General features: G+C 34.9%; 1 protein-coding gene and 2 long non-coding RNA genes across 3 annotated transcripts; 2 read left to right on the forward strand and 1 right to left on the reverse strand.

Moving 5' to 3' along the window:
• Positions 1-313: 313 nt before the first annotated feature.
• On the forward strand, positions 314-2,307 carry LOC115958333 (myb-like protein V). The gene has a single exon (XM_031076738.1). It carries the CDS (start codon positions 878-880, stop codon positions 1,976-1,978), a length of 1,101 nt encoding a protein of 366 aa, XP_030932598.1. The 5' UTR covers positions 314-877; the 3' UTR covers positions 1,979-2,307.
• A 4,960-nt stretch (positions 2,308-7,267) lies between these two features.
• On the forward strand, positions 7,268-9,118 carry LOC115958336. The gene is made up of 2 exons (XR_004084509.1): positions 7,268-8,486; positions 8,575-9,118. It is a non-coding gene; the product is annotated as an uncharacterized LOC115958336 (long non-coding RNA).
• Positions 9,119-9,492: 374 nt separating this feature from the next.
• LOC115958335 lies at positions 9,493-11,545 on the reverse strand. The gene is made up of 2 exons (XR_004084508.1): positions 11,272-11,545; positions 9,493-10,005 (listed from the first exon to the last, which is right to left on the reverse strand). It is a non-coding gene; the product is annotated as an uncharacterized LOC115958335 (long non-coding RNA).
• Positions 11,546-17,260: the final 5,715 nt, after the last annotated feature.

The raw sequence follows: 17,260 nt of genomic DNA on the forward strand, positions 1-17,260 counted from the left end.
TCTATAATTTGTTCTAAAAAATGTCTTCAAATTTATGATTACTTTTTTCCAAATAGTAAGAAGAAATTCAACCAAAACAACAGAACAAACAAACTACACCATAATCAAGGGTTAAGCAAGTCCACAGCCAGATAACTTATGTTTTACTTGTTAAATGTGTCCACCTGAATCAAAATTCTCTATTCCATTGTGCCCTATGTTATTTTTACCAACCACAGTAAGTCACAGTATTCTTCTAGTTTTCTCCTTTTAATTAATTTATCCACATGATCTCATCAAAAATAAAAATAAAAATCAAAAATAAAAATAAAAATAAAAATAAGACATTAAATACTACAATTGGTGAGGCATACATTGGAACACAATAGGTGTTCCACTTGGTGAGGCATAAAGTGGAATGCTCGTGGGTAGGAATTTTGTTGTTTCCACCCATTTACTTGCTCTAGTGTTTTTTTCCCCATTGAAGTTGCTCTAGTATTAGCTTCAATGGGCAGAGGACCATTATGTGTAGAGGTCTGAAGACTCAACTACAAATACAAAAACATATACTTGTCACTCTATGCAACTGCCTATTATACGGCAGCGTTTACTACACACATTACCAGTCATCCTTATACTATTCTATCTATGGTAACAGTTTGATGCCAAATGAAATTTTTGGCCGAAGGCCAGTACCCCAAAAAAATGACCTTGTTTTACCATTGGCTTATTTGGTTAACTCAAACCGACTTTGGTTTGGCACCATTTTTTACAGTTACAACTATACCTCCCTCTCTTTAACGAACTTATAAATGAATGCCTCTCAACTGTAAATCGTAAGGCTTATATATATAATCTATTTCCCTCACCTCCCCCTATCTCTCTTTCTGACTGAAAAATGTCTGAACAAAGTGAAAGATCTCCAATCCAACTCCAAGACATGACCCTGGATAAAGAAGCAGGACAAAAACTAGAAGTTCAGAAACTCCAAGAACTCCCTCAACAACAACAGAGAGAAGATGATCATGAAGAAGAAGAAGAAGAACATACTTCTACTTCTCTCAAAGCATCCCATGCAATTACAGAACAGACTAGAGAAGAGCAGCCCAGAGAACAAGAAGAGAAAAAAGAAGATGACGAAGACAAAGAAGTGGGCAATATCACTGTTTCACCACCTTCAGAGACACCATTTAAACAAAGTGAAAGATTTCCAATCCAAGAACTCCCTCAACAACAACAGACAGAAGAAGATACTGCTACTTCTCTTAATGTATCCCATGCAGGAGAACAGACCATAGAAGAACAGCCCAAAGAACCAGAACAAGGACAGGAAGAAGGAAAAGAACAAGAAGCTCAGAACCTCCAAGAACTCCCTCAACAACAACAGAGAGAAGAAGAAGAAGATACTGCTACTTCTCACTACAACGCATCCAATGCAAGAGAGCAAGAACAAGGACAGGAAGATGTGGACATTTCCTCTACTACTTTACCTCTGATGATGAAGATGAAGATGAACAAGTGGAGATCATCTCCAGTGACACCAGCTAAACGTCCTGCCCAGAAATCTGATCTTAAAGACGAAGACTGTCAGGGAATAAAGAAAAAGACTAGGACAAAGGTCACATGCGATAAGCCTCCAACAACATTTCTTGAGTGTGTGCTAACAGATGTTGATTACGAGATTGGATTCTTGAATTGCATTATTGAATACTACCATAATAATGCACGATACCCATACTATGATTACATAGCTGTAGATGATTTCATCAAAAATTGGCTTGAAGTCGATGCTACGCAACGGCAATTGATTGATGTAATATTGAAGCTGAGAAAGAAATACAAGGAGACTTTGGCCAAGATGGGTGTGGCTAAGAAATTCTCTGATCCTCTTCATCAGAGGGCATTCAATTTGGCGCAAAGGATATGGACTAATTCTGGATTCAAAGAAGATTGGAAGAATCTGAAGAAATCACGGTTTATTGCATCACCTTTTCCATAAGGAGCTGGAGGATAATTGCACCCTTGATGTATATGCAGTTAAGTCATTGTCAATTCATCATCTTTACCAAGTTGATGATAATTCAAGGGTGTTTAGTATTCTTTCCTATTCTATAAACTGATTGAGGAGATTTTGGTTACCATTTCATACATTGCTTCTTTAGTATGGCAGAAATGCACATTGTTGCAGCTAGATTCAGCTGTGAAAATAAAATCATATGCTCTAGAGTTTCTTGTCCTCATCTTGTACATGTTCTTTCCTTATGATATTGTCGAGATAGCATAAGTTTTTGATATCTGTGTCCTGTGTAGTTAAAAAGAGTGAGTTTATGCGAAATAAAAATAGAAAAGTTGAAAAATTAATCACTCATGTCCGAGAAGCTAAAATTTTTCACATAGAACAAAAAGAAGAGAAAAGAAGAAGAGAGATTACAAAGTTAGTACAAAAGCACTATCACAAATTGCAAACACCAATCTGAGTCCAATAAATCATCATTTCTACTGTATTGATGCAATTGTGAGTGTGTTTTGACCATGTGTCATGAACTGTGCTAGTTGTCTCACTGGTTTCATGTGTTTTCACATATTGCCTTCCCCCTCAAAATTTAAAGTCTTGAACTTGCTCACTGCTATATTTTCACACACAACACGGAAGTTCTTGCTATAATTTTGTACACAACTCAAGCAATTTGTATTTTGTTCAAATTTGGATAAATGAGTGTGTGGAACCTGTCCTGGTATTATAAAATTTAATTTTCTACAATTGAGATTTTGAGTTCAAACGAGTGTGGATTATTTGAGTGAAAGACTTTTGCATGCTACACTTGATATGTATGTGCTCTAACAACTCACAAATTTTTGCATTACATTTTTTTTTTTTCGCAAAATACTGGTTTTGCATATTTCGGTTTTCTGCCTTTCTGGGTCTGACATAAGCCAACCAAAATAGTATACAAAACACAGTTATAATCTATAAGTAATTTCTATTTTATTATGAATGGAGATTTAAATTTTTTTTTTTAAAAAAAAGGGATTCATTTTTATTTTTGTTTTGGATGAGGGAGCCATCAACCACATTATATATATGGGTTGGCGGCCACTTTAATTTTTGGATTTGTGGGAGCTGATATTCAATTTAGTAGGGGACCAAATAATAAATTTCTTAGCCAATTTAAAAATAATAGTATATCTTATTATTATGTACTATTAAATTTTTTTCAAAGATTCTATGTCTGTGATAACAGTTTGATTGCAAACAAAATTAATGGTAGTAATGAGCTAACCCTTTTTTGACAGAAGAATGTTTTCCCCAATTGACTTTAGTTTTTTTTTTTTTTTTTTTTTTTTTTTTTTTAATAAAAAAATTCTTTATTATTCAAAAGTGTGAGAAATTACATCCAGCTATAGGCCCAAGTCGCTTATAGAGTAGGCCCCAGGATGCCAAGTAATGAGCTGGTCCAATTCCAATTCCTGCTCTATAACAAACGAGAAAGATTGCCTCAATAGCTTGGTATCAATAATAGTTCTGAATTGGGCACCGTTTTTACACAGTTCTTTTTAACGAACTTTATAAATACCACAGCCACTCAACTGGAAATCACAACGCTTCTATACACAAATCATTTTCTTCTTTATCTCTCTGCCCCTCTCTCTCTCTCTGAGTGAAAAATGTCAGAAGAAAGTGAAGGATCTCCAATGCAAGACACGACCCAAGAAGAAGAAGAAGAAGAAGAAGAAGAAGAAGGACACGAACAAGAAGTTCAGAACCTCCCAGATACTCCTACTTCTACTCCTCCAGATGCATCCCATGCAGTTACAGAACAGGAACAAGAACAAGAAGAGAAAAAAGAAGAAAGTGAAGGATCTCAAGAAGAAGAAGAACACGAACAAGAAGTTTCGAACCTCCCAGATACTCCTACTTCTAGTCTTCCCAATGAATCCGATGCAATTAGAAAACCAGAAGAAGAAAAAGAAGAAGACGAAGGCGAAGAAGAAGATGAAGAACATGAGGACGAAGTTGAAGACGAAAGTGAAGAAGAAAGCGAAGAAGAAGATGATGAAGATGAAGACGAAGACGAAAGCGAAGAAGAAAGCGAAGAAGAAGATGAAGACGAAGAAGAAGAAGACGAAGAAGTGGACATTATGAATTTTACACCACCAGAGTCACCATCTAAACGTCCAGTCTCTGATGGAAAAAGCACTCAGGGAAGTGAGAAAAAGCTTAAGACAAAGGTCCCTGGAGAAGAAGAAGAAGATACTGCTAATTCTCTCAATGAATCCCATGCAGAAGAACAGACCACAGCAGAACACGAACAAGAACAAGAACAAGAAGCTCAGAACCTCCAAGAAATCCCTCAACAACAACAGAGAGAAGCAGAAGAAGAAGAAGATACTGCTACTTCTCACCCCAATGCATCCCATGCAAGAGAACAAGAACAAGAACAGGAAGGTGAAGGTGAAGGTAATGATGAAGATGAAAATGAACATGAAGATGATGATGAAGGTCACTCGCAATAAGCCTCTAAGACCATTTCTCAAGAGGTTGCTAAAAGATGTTGATTACTACTATAATAATGCGCGATACCCATATTATGATTACATTGCTGTAGGTGATTTCATAAAAATTGGCTTGAAGTCAATATTACTCCACGGCAATTGATTGATGCAATATTGATAATTCAAGGGTGTTTAGTTATTAACATCATACATTGCTTCTTTAGTATGGCTGAAATGCACATTGTTGCACCTAGAACCTAGTGGAATTTTGTTGATGCACTGTTTGTTTCGGGAGATCTTCTAAATGTACATGGTCACTAATTTGATTCAGCTTTGAAAATAAAATCAAATGTTCTAGAGTTTCTTGTATATGTTCTTTGATTCTGATAGTATTGAGGTAACAGAAACTTTGATATTTATTTGTTATGTGTAGTTAAAAATATTGAGGTAACTGAAACTTTGATATTTATTTGTTATTTGTAGTTAAAAATATTGGGTTTATATGAGATAGAAATGGAGAAATAGAAAAAAAAAATCACATATAGGCCGCATGGAGGAGAAATTTTCACTTAGACAAAGAAAAAAAAAAAAAAAAAAGGTGAAACAAAAGCACCCTCATAATTACATCCAAACGCCAAATTCATGCAAAGTATTCTCTCACCACAACTAGCACACCACAAAATTGTTAATTCTTTAAAACTGGTGTACAAAAGACCAAAGTTGTGTTAACGTTACAAACTAAAGTCTTTTTGTGCAAGCTACACAATTCTGTAAAGAATAGGTAAAGGTTATTTTGTCTAACATAAAACAAGCACAATTGACATTGTTTCTGCACTAGTCAAGCCACCAATCAACAAATCTCTACCTTGACTTAAATTAGATCAAGCAACACAAACAAAAACTTTCTAGTACCTCCAACAAAGCTTTCAAGGGTTATCACAAATTGCAAACACCAATCGGGTCCAACAAATACTTGAACTTGTGCAAAGAAACCGAATCGAGCAATCATCTTATATGTTGTATTGATGCAATAGTGTGTGTGTTTAGGCCTTGTCTTTTGAGCTAAGCTAGTTGCATCATTGGTTTCATGCGATTTCACGTATTGCCTTACCCCTCACACTTTCTCACAAATTTAAGGTTTTATTTATATATATATATATATATATATATATTTTTTTTTTTATAGGTATAATAGGAGAAAAATGTCTATTCTCCTTCTAAACTTTTAACCACGAGTCAAAACTCTCCCTAAACTATATTATGGGTCCGTTTGGATTGAACTTATTTTTGCTGAAATTGAAAACTGAAACTGAAAATACTGTAGCAAAATAATTTTTAAATGTGTGAATAGTATCGTGGGACCCATTTTTAATGAAAAAGTTACTGAAAAGTGGAATTTGTGGGTCCGTAAACAGTGCACAAATGCACTGTTTATAGTTGAATTGGTCAAATAGTGCGGCTGAAAATTAAAACAAAAAAAAAAACTGAAAAACGCAACATTGTATTTCAGCCACTTTCAACGCAATCCAAACACCCTCTATATAGGCCAATTTACTCCCTAAACTATACCCATGTGTCAAATCAGTATTTTAGTTACTTTTTAACTTTAAAACACTAACAGAATGGGCATGTGAGATACACGTGTTCCTCACAAAACAAATTCAATCAAGCATAGAAATGATAAAAAGAAGAGAGAGGAGAGACCTCTGCCGGCAGAGAAGAGAGAGGAGAGACCAAGCCACCGCAAAGCTTCTCCCCGCCGTCTCACCGCCCTTGTCCCGGCGGCGCCGTGGTGGTTCCGTTCCACCTTTCAATGCCCAGCACTTGGCATTTATTTTTTATTTTTTTCCTTTCATTCATTCCCTTAGCCATTCATGAAATTGCTAATTTGTAGATGGCTAGCTAAAGAGCTCTGAGGGATAATTGTAAATGAGAAGCTTGTTTGTTTAATTTTCTGAGTATGAGATGTTGCTTTTGAGTATGCCGTAGAGGTGTTTGATTAAATGCCTGAGAGAGATATGAGTTACTGTGTTAGATGAAATACTTTTACAATGAGCTAATTTTAATTGAAATTGATTGTTAGAGGCTGGTGGGGAACAGGGTAGGAGCCTGCAATAGCACCACACTTAAAATTCTCTCTAGTTATGCTCTAAAATATTTATTCAAGGATTATACATATGCAGTTCTGAGTTTCTGATATACCTCGAAATTCATTGATGATTGTTTGATATGTATATAATGCAGATTGATTTCCAATGAACTTTACATCAAAGCTTATGCAGATCAGAAGGAAGATTCTTTGAGATTTAAGAATCTAAACCTTTCAACACCAAAATACCATCCTCATTCAGCTGCATGAACCATCAAATTTGAAAAGTATGAGGAGAGAATGACTTGTCTCACTGTGAGACTCAAATTTATTTTAAGGGTCAAATATGAATGACCTTTTAGAGCCACTAGAACAACTGGAACACGAGCACGCACACATATCTAATAAATTTTTCTTTAAGAAAAATAAAATATCATAATGAGTGCATCTTCAATTTTGAATTTTCATTCTACCTACTATTACTAACACTTCATTGGCATAGTAACATTCCTATCTATTGATGTCCTTTGTCCGCTTTCATGTGACATTTATATATCTTGCTATATTCCTGTGTACTTTGGTGAGCTTAATTGACTTGTCATTTTATTATACTCAAGGTTTTTTTTTTTTTTCTTTTCACTATTCTCTATATTGTGTTTATTTATTTATTTATTTTTTCTCTTTAGCTCTTTTATTAATGTTCTTGTTAATTTTGTGTTGTAGCCATGGATGAATGTCCATTGTCACTCCTTGGAAATTCACCTTCTATGCCAAATGTACAAGCCCCTTAATCCCAATATGATACTATTGAGGCTGATGTCCAACTTGAAATTGTTAATGTTTCAATTGATGTAGAGGATGATGAAGATTACAATTTAAGTGATTTTTCTGAATCTGATGATGATATAAATAAAGATTTTGGTATGAAAGATGATGGAATCAACAGAACAATTGGGGGCAAGCTGCTTGAGGGAGTTTGGGATGGTGAAGGAGACTCAGATCATGGGGATAGTGATGAGTTGAAGAGTGCAGAATGATCATCAGATAATGAAGGGAACCCAAGACCTAGGTTCCCTGAATTTAACTAGCGCATTGGAATGAAAAATGTACAACTTGAAAATGATCTCAAATTTGCATCACATGTAGTCTTCAAGGAGGCACTAAAGGAGTGGTGTATTAGAGAAAAACATGACTTTGAGTATAAACACAATGATAAGTGGAGAGTGACAGTTGTATGTAAAAAAAATTTGGTTGGAAGATACATGCATCCCAAACACAAATGGGAGATGCCTTTCAAATCAAGAGTTTTAAGAGCATACATACATGCGACAAGGATCATAAGAATAGTAAGATTTCTTCAGGGTGGCAGGCCAATAAGTATTTACCATTCTTTAGGGATGATCGTAGTTGGACAGCAAATGCATTGAAGGGTGTAATGTTTAGGGACCATGAAGTTGATGTGACTTTAGATCAATGTAATAAGGCTAAGAGAATGGCCTTTAAGATGATACATGGTGCTGAGGAATAGCATTATGAGAGACTTTGGGACTATGCAGCCACTATTAGGAAGTGGAATATAGGTAGCACAATGAAGATACAAATTGTGAATAATGTGTTTGAGAGGATGTATGTTTTATCTTGATGCTTGCAAAAGGGGATTCTTAGCAGGTTGTAGGCCACTTATTGGGATAGATTGTTGTCATTTGAAGGGGACAACAGAGGGACAGTTGCTGGTTGCTGTTGGGAAGGATGGGAATGATAATATTTTTCCAATTGCTTATGCTATTGTTGAAATTGAGAATTAAAGCTCTTGGACTTGGTGTCTACAATGCCTGTTGGATGACATTGGAATTTGGACATGTGGATGAGAATGGATGGGTCTTTATCTCAAATTGACAGAAAGCAAGAAACAATTAATGTGCATGTGAGTTTTTTTTTATTTTATTTTAAATATCCTGATTTATAACCTGACTATGAATTACTAATGTATATTTGTTTATTTTTTATGGCAGAGATTAATAGAGACCTTTAAGGATTTTATACCTAATGTAGAGCACAAATTTTGTGTTAGGCATTTACACGCAAATTTCAAGAAGGATTTTCCAGGGAAGGTACTCAAAGATGTAATGTGGAAAGCTGCTAGGGCAGCAACAAAGAATTCTTTTAACTTCCATATGGATGAGTTGAAGAAGCTAGATGTGAAGGCATACTAGTGGCTTGTGAAGTAAGTATGGATGACTTTTTATTTTATGGTTGTATATTATATAGGGTACTCAGCAATCAAATATGGGTATTCAACAATCAAGTCAAAGTCGAATAAAGAAGGACGACACTAACAGAAGCAAGAAGGATAAGGGAAAGGCTAAGGTTCTAGTGGTAGCCGGAAGATAAATAATGTTTTAGTTCAGTATTTTGTTTACTGATGGAGCCGGTATACTTTTGTTTTTCAATATTGTTGGAAAAGTGTGATTATTGATTCATCGAGTGTTATTTTTAGGCAAACAATATACTATTTGTAAACACTCATTATTATTCCAATCCATGGGAGATTGAGACATAATCAGTTTTTGGTGTTTATGACATGATATTAGTGCATTAAAAATTTGAATTACTCTGATGACAAGATTTATTTTCTTTTTATCTGAAGGTATGTAAAAAATTGAAAGTTTTTTTTTATAGTAAAGAAATTAAAGAGTCTTAGAGTTATTGCATAAAGTTCAATACGTACAAGGACTTCATCACCCTTTATTCCAATGCAAAAACAAAAGGTGCACCTTAGAATAATCCCACTTGTGGCAAAAATTAAGCCAAATTGAGGACTTCCTCCTTCCTTTATTCCAATGCAAAAACAAAAGGTGTACCTTAGAATAATCCAATTTAAGGCAAAATTTAAGCCAAATTGAGAACTACACGAACCTTACCCTTTGTCATAGTTACAACAATATCTTTTTAATCACTACTAATAATAATAATAATAATAATAATCAAATTGAGTACAAAGCTGTGGAAGCAGAATACTAGTTCCATTCTTATTATATCACCAACCATTTTTTTAGTACTCATACATATATAGTCTCTGTAAGTGACTTCCAACATTAACACTCAGACTTAAACAAAATCCTCTTATGCTTTGCAATAGTAACAACTTAGGAATGTCTCCTCTCAGCTGTAGACACTGGACACAGGAAAACAATAATTACTGTGATGTTATCTTTGTTGCATCGTTCTGCAGCTTCTGTCGCCAATCTTTTAGCACACATTCCGGGCTCTTTGATGGTGTCCCTATTTATGTTTACAACATCTGTATTGCTTACAACATCCCAGAGTCCATTGCTAGCCATAACCTAGTAAAGCAGACACACATACTACTTCCATATTCAAGGGGACCTGGATACTTTTGCTACCATCTCTCTTGAATAATGCTATCCATTGCTAGCCATAACCTGGTAAAAGTATATTTGATGATTTAACCTTCCCATTTATATTCACTTGAACAATTAAAAAAAAATTATGAGGTCAATAGAGTTAAATTCCATCATAGCAATTTTCTCAAGAATTTTAGAATTGTTTTAAAGAAGATAGAAATATATCTATTGAACATATATAAATTAAATAGAGGGAAAATGAGTTTTCCCAATACTTCAAACTTCATGCAACTTGTCATTTCTAATATGATTCTGTGAGTTTCTAAATTCAATCTTCCTAGGGAAGATTACCATTCATTAGCGAAAAACTGTATGGTATAGATATGAAGTAAGTAACAGCTAAGGTCATTATCTAATACTTGTCCCACCCAAGTTCAATCCTAAGGGAGTTGGCTTGGATACGGTCCTATCAAAGAAACTTGTGATCTAAAGTATCAATCAGGCTGCCAGGCATATTTTACCCTTTAAACATGCAATCCAACAACCAGTCTACTAAAATTTTGAACATTAAAACGAAACTTCAGCAGCAATCTATAATGAAGAAAAATTATAGTCTAATGATACCTAACGGCATTATTACTTTCATAAGAAACTTAAGGGTTCTGAATCAGCTGTCGCCCCTCAAAGCAATAGAGCAAAGCCTTAAAGAAATCATGTAATACTAAAATAGGTGTAAGCCACAATTAGTCAAAACATGTGTTCATAGCTAACATGCAAAAAAGGTGGGCAGCAGTTGATATCAAAAGCCTCAAAGCAACAGAGCAAAACACATTGAACTGATTCTCAAGTACGAGTAGCAACTGGTTCTAACTATGTTCCCCACCAGCCTCTAACAATCAATTTCAATTAAAATTTGCTCATTGTAAAAGTATTTCATCTAACACAGTAAGTCATCTCTCTCTCTCAGGCATTTGATCAAACACCTCTATGGCATACTCAAAAGCAACATCTCATACTCAGAAAATTGAACAAACAAGCTCACAGAGACCCAACCCAAAAATTAAACCAAACCAAGAATTTCTACCATAGAAATTCGCACATGGATATTAAAAAAAAAAAGTTTCTTTGTGGATTTAAATTCTAAGATTTTCTGTATTTCACTACCATCAATTTTTAGCGTGCAGTGGACCATAGCCATAGATTATAGTTCCAATGATAAATAACGCTGAAAAAAGCTTCTCATTTACAATTGTCCCTCCGAGCTCTTTAGCCAGCCATCTACAAATTAGCAATTTCACGAACGGCTAAGGGAACGAATGAAAGGAAAAAAAAAAAAAAAATTACCATGTGCTGGGCATTGAACGGTGCGGCAGAACCACCACGGTGCCGCCGGTACAAGGTTGGCGAGACAGCGGGGAGAAGCTTTGCAGTGGCTGAGGTCTCTCCTCTTTCTTCTCTGCCGGCAGAGGTCTCTCCTCTCTCTTCTTTCTATCTTTTACAGGCAAAATTTGCCAAACATAATAGTTCCGGAAATATTTTAGGCAGATGGCATGGTTCAAAGTTATTTAGTTAGTTGGATTTTTTTGGAAGTTGAGCATAGCAAAATTGACTTCCTAACTAAAATTAGTTTTGACATGGATTAAAAAAGAGAGAAAAAAGCCACGTAGACTATTGAAAGTCAAGCATAATAAAGTCGACTTACATTGAAAGTTGAGTATAGCAAACTCGACTTCTGCGGCAGTAAATTTCACCACCTACCCCACCTATCTCAACTATGTGAGGACGGTAAATTTCTTTTTTAAATGGAACTTGAGTTTATCAAACTCGAGTTCCAATACATTTGACACCCACCTCAACCATCTCAAATATAAACACTTTGATACTTTTCACCTCCCAACTCACTCAACTCTCACTTCTCACAGCTCTCTCCCATGCCCAAACTCTCCCTTTCACACACATTGATCATTCTACAAATTAAAAAACTTTTCTTCTTCTTCAATTTGTAGGTAGATATTCAAACCTTTTATTTTTTATTTTTTAGTTAGACTTGGCTAATATATATACTCACTTTTTCATTTGGTAGATATATATATATATATATATATATATACACATATCACTTTTATATTGTTGATAAGTAATGTGTTGTTGTTATTATTATTATTATTGTTTTTTGTATTTGTTATTTGTGCTTTGTAATGGGTTGTTATTTGAAATATGCAATGGGTTTTTCTTTGTAATGTGTTGTTATGTATAATGCGAATGAATGGGTAACATGATATTTATTTGCAATGTGTTGTAATGTGTAATGATTTGTTAGTTGTAAGGTGTAACGAATATTAATTTTTTAAGGTTAGCGACCATGTAAAAATTTGTTTGAGTTTAAAAATTCAAATTTTTGCTTGGAGAGAATAAAATTTCAATTGTTTTAATTGTTTGGTAGACTATACAATGTTATCTTTATATTTTCCTTGAGGCAATATTTTGTAGTTCATATTGAATAAATGTGTTATATTTGTCACTAACTTTTAGTAAACTTATTTGACTTATAGGCTTGTAATGAGTTTGATTGATTTATATCTATATTATGGTGGGAAGCCCCGCAATGATGTGACTTATGAAGTGACATATGAAGGGCCTGGTAAAAAGTTAGAGATTATTCAGCTAAAAAAGCAGTGGGAGATCAATTTGAAGAAGTTGAAAAAGACAATTATGAAATAGCTGGATTTGGACCGTCAGTTGCATGACATAAAAATTATATATCGTGCTCCTCATACAGTGTTTAGTGACCTTATTATCTTCACACCTATTGAAATAAAAGGAGACAAGCATGTTAAGATTATGTTTGACAGGATAAACTCTATGCCCCAGTTAAAAGCTGCCGAGTTGTATTTAAGTGTGGAGCCTCATATAGAAGTTGGCGGTGAAGATGTGCAACAAACAACTTTGGAAGGTGGTGGCGGGGAAGAATTCCAATCATTACATGCGGATAGTCATCCGACTCTTACCCTGTGCATCACAGTTGGGGGTTTATACACTACCATGTCAAGAGACACCAACTCCGATAGAGGTTTGCGGATCTAATTATCAATAAGAATGTATTCAATCTCTAGGGGGGAAGACAAAGACAATGTTGATCATGGTAGAGATGAGTATAAAGAGATGATTGGGAGAGATGACTTTCATGAGAATGTTGATCATTATGAAAATGTTGACAATGTCTGTCATGATGTCGTGGATGATCATCATGATGATGCTATAGAGTTTCAAGATGATATAGGCGATGGTATAGGTGTACAGCATGTTACAACTACAGTCCCTACATATGAAGCTCATGGCCCGTCATTCCATGCAAACACTTGGGATAATATAGTTGTTCCTTCAAATGTTGAGATACTATTTTCATCAAGTTGGGTGTGGGGAGTGAATTTTAGCAAAGGGTTGATTTTTCCTAATAAAGAGGCGGTGAGACAGGCATTAATAGTTTACTCTATGAACAACAAGAATTATATAACTGAGTGGTCCAACTAGCAAAGATTGTGTGTGAAGTGCGTGAATGAGTCATGTGCGTGGAAAGTTCGAGCATTCTCGCAACGGAAGCTTAACGAATTATGGGCCGTCACAGTATACAGCGGTCCTCACACTTGTCCGTCAGTTGGGGTGAACAAAGATGGCAGAATGATGGATTCAAATTTTCTTGCCAAAGAACTCCATAACTATGTACTTGCAGATCACACCAGCAAAATAAAAGATCTCCAAAATCTGATAAAGGAAAGGTTTAACCACGATATATCGTATTACAAGATATGAGATGTGAAACAAAAGGCTACTGCAAACATACACGAGAATTAGGAAGAGTCATACCAAAAGTTGCAGAAATTGTTGTTGGCATATAAGGATAGTGATCCGGCTACACAAGTGTCTTTTCGATTGATCAACGAGGATATACCGAGTACTATTATATTCAAGTATGTGTTCTGGGCTTTCGCTCCTTCCATTGCTAGATTCGCACATTGTAGGCTAGTAATTAGTATTGATGGAACTCATCTTTATAGTAAATATAGAGGAAAGTTGTTGATTGCAATGGCTACCGATGCTAATAATGAGATTTTTCCGCTTGCCTTTGCGATTGTGGATGATGAGATGGGGCCTAGTTAGGGATGGTTTTTATCTTGCCTGCGGATTGTGATACAGGATGTGGTACTTGATTCCGGCATTTGCATAATATTAGACCGACATAGAGGTATAATATCATCCATTTCACAGTGGCCCAATGATTATGTTCTGGTATATCATAGATATTGCATTAGACATGTGGCCAGCAACTTTAACGCTCAATTTAATGACAAATTGTTAAAGTCTTTAGCCTTGAAAGTAGGATATGTGCATCAAGATCTCAAACTTTAAAAAATATTGGATTGCCTTAAGGAAGCTGAACTCAAATTTAGTAAGGATCCCAATCCCAATATAGCAAAGAAGAAGCCGTACTCCTATCCAATGAAGGAGGGTCTAGAGAAGTGGACACTGTCACATGATGGTGGACACTGTTATGGGGCAATGACTACCAATATGTCCGAGTGTATCAATGGAGTTCTAAAAGGTGCACGTGGACTACCCATATCTACATTGGTTGACTACATTTGGTGCAAACTTGTTGCCTATTTCAATGATCGGCGCACTAACATATTGGGTGATATTGAACATGGTCAGGAGTTCAGCAAGCATGCCATGGAGACCTATGAAGCAAATTACGAAAAAATGACAAGACACTATGTGAGGCCATTTAACTAGCAGAATGGTGTATATCAAGTTTGCACAACGCATAATCCACATAGATATGATGGGGAGACCATAGTCATGAAGTAAGGTTGCTGGAGAACACATGTACTTGTGGCAAATGGGAAATCTATAAGATCCCTTGTTCACATGTGATTGCAGTTTGTATCAGGGAACATGTCAATGCAATGAAGTATATTGACCCATGTTATACTTTACAACAGTGACTTGCCACTTATTCACATGATTTTCGTGTGCCCAAGGATAAGTCATTATGGCGGGAGGTTGCTGGCCCAAAGTTGTACCCTGACCCTGAAATGTTGCGAGACAAAGGTCGACCTATGTCAACAAGAATAAGAAATGAGATGGATTGGAGGGAGAGTCAACCCAAGCCGAAATGTGGAGCGTGTCATTAAGAGGGCCATAACCGCAGGAGATGTCTGAATGTGATTCGCGCATCAACAAGCAACCATGTTTAGAACTAGGTAAGCAATGCATGCAATTTTGTAATTCTCTTTCAGGGGATTTTTTTTTTTTTTTTGGATATATTGATTAGAAGTCGGCAGTGGTTTGAATTGTTAGTTAACAGTATTTATAAAGAGTATATGATCTATCATCATCATTTGAATATGCAATAATTGTTAGTTAATATATATATATATATATATATATATGCAACTAGCGTGTGTTTGTGTCTAGTACAATGGGAATCCAAAAATATTCCTAGTTCCCACTCATAGGCCACAATATGAAAGAATACTATAAATTATGTGAGAATCATGGCATGTAGGCATGTTTTTGTTTTCTAGCCATTTGCAGACATTCACAGCTATTCTTCCTTTTGTTTCAGGAATGATGATTTTATTAGAAATTTGATTCCATATGCTGGGCAGTAAAAGCTAGTTAGCCACAGGAGCATTGGAAACTATGCAGGCGTGTTTGAGAGTGTTGTTGTTGTTACTCAATTTTCTACATGACATTTGCCTACTGCGATTTCTATGTTTTAATGCTCATTTAGAAATTCATCCTACTTTTATATGATTACTTTGGTGTCTTATATTTATGACATTTGTCTCAAGATTACATTCAATTTATGTTTACTTTTTTAGTTAGTATCATACGGTTGTTCTTCCAATTATTTTACTTCTGAATGGTAAGGTTTCACCATACCTTTTTTCCTCCAACTGTTATTGTAGGGGCTCAAGTGGCCAATTTCTTAAAACTTCTAAGTTAGGCTTCACCATAGCCATTTTTAGTATTTAGTAGCTCAAATATAAGTGTCTATAAGCACCTTTTGAGGTAATACTTGATTCTTGAAATGCTGTTTTCACCCATAAAAGATTTTTTTTTTTTTTTTAATATAAACAAATGCATATTTTCAATCACTTGCAACATTTGATTAACTTGTCGTAAATTTTAGATTGTTGTCATAATCCTACTTCTATATGAGACCCAATTGGCATTTGGAAGGCCTAATGCTTGTATCCTGAATACATCTATGAACGTTTTGCCAAGAATTTCCCCAACATGGGCACCACTTTCACCTGTCAAAATAATCCCATGGATTGTCAACCAAATAGCCATAACCCCATCATGTTACTGAAATACTAGGATGCTTAAGTTGATAATTGGTCACTCTATATTTTCTGCTTTGCTAAACAATTCATTGACCAAGTTTATTCAGCTATCAAATGGTGAGTATGAAACCATCAAATCAAAAGATAAAAGAATACAATCAGTGAATCAGATTTAGGCATTTCTTTTATGTATTTATTTTATTCCTTTTTGTGTGTCTCTAGCTTTGAAAAATTCCATCTTAACCTAATGAGATAACAGACTGTTCCAAAACAAAAAATCTCCTCACTCTTAACCCAAACTACCTAATCTATATATATCTAAAAGTTGAAGCGTAGCATTTATTGTTGCTACACTCCTGTTGAGCCACATCAGCATCCACGTCATTATCCAATTTCTTTTTAATTTTTCTATAATTTTTTTAACATTTACTCTCTCTTTTTTTTTTTTTTTTTTTTTTTTTTTTTATTTATAAATATTTATACTTCTCTCTCCCTTACTTTTTCATCTCCCCACTACCTTCTAATTTAATATCACCATTCATATTTCTCTTCATCTTCCCTTATTTTGTCTCTTCTTATTCACACCATTTTACTATAAATTCGTCTTTCTCTCATCTATTCTTTGCATAGTTTTCCCTCACAAAAAAAAAAAAAAATGTTATCTCTCTCTCTCTCTCTCTCTCTTAATTTTTTGGTTGATTTTTATTTTTATTTTTCTTACATCTTTGCTTTAGGTTGATAAATTTTTGTATTCTTTAGAACTCTACTTTTGGTTGATGCGATTGATTTTTTTTTTTTTTTTTTTTTTGTTCTCTTTGATTGTTATCTACTCTAATCGATTATTTTTTAAAAATTGCAAATTGCCCTTTAAATCCAAGTTGAACAATATTTAAGATTGTAAGAGTTTTTGTCTTTGTCTCTCTCCGGTAGGACTACCATTCTTTTACCAAAGTAGACGAGGATTACAATATATGATGTTG

This window comes from Quercus lobata, chromosome 8 (genome assembly GCF_001633185.2).
Source record: "Quercus lobata isolate SW786 chromosome 8, ValleyOak3.0 Primary Assembly, whole genome shotgun sequence".
NCBI classification, from domain to species: domain Eukaryota; kingdom Viridiplantae; phylum Streptophyta; class Magnoliopsida; order Fagales; family Fagaceae; genus Quercus; species Quercus lobata.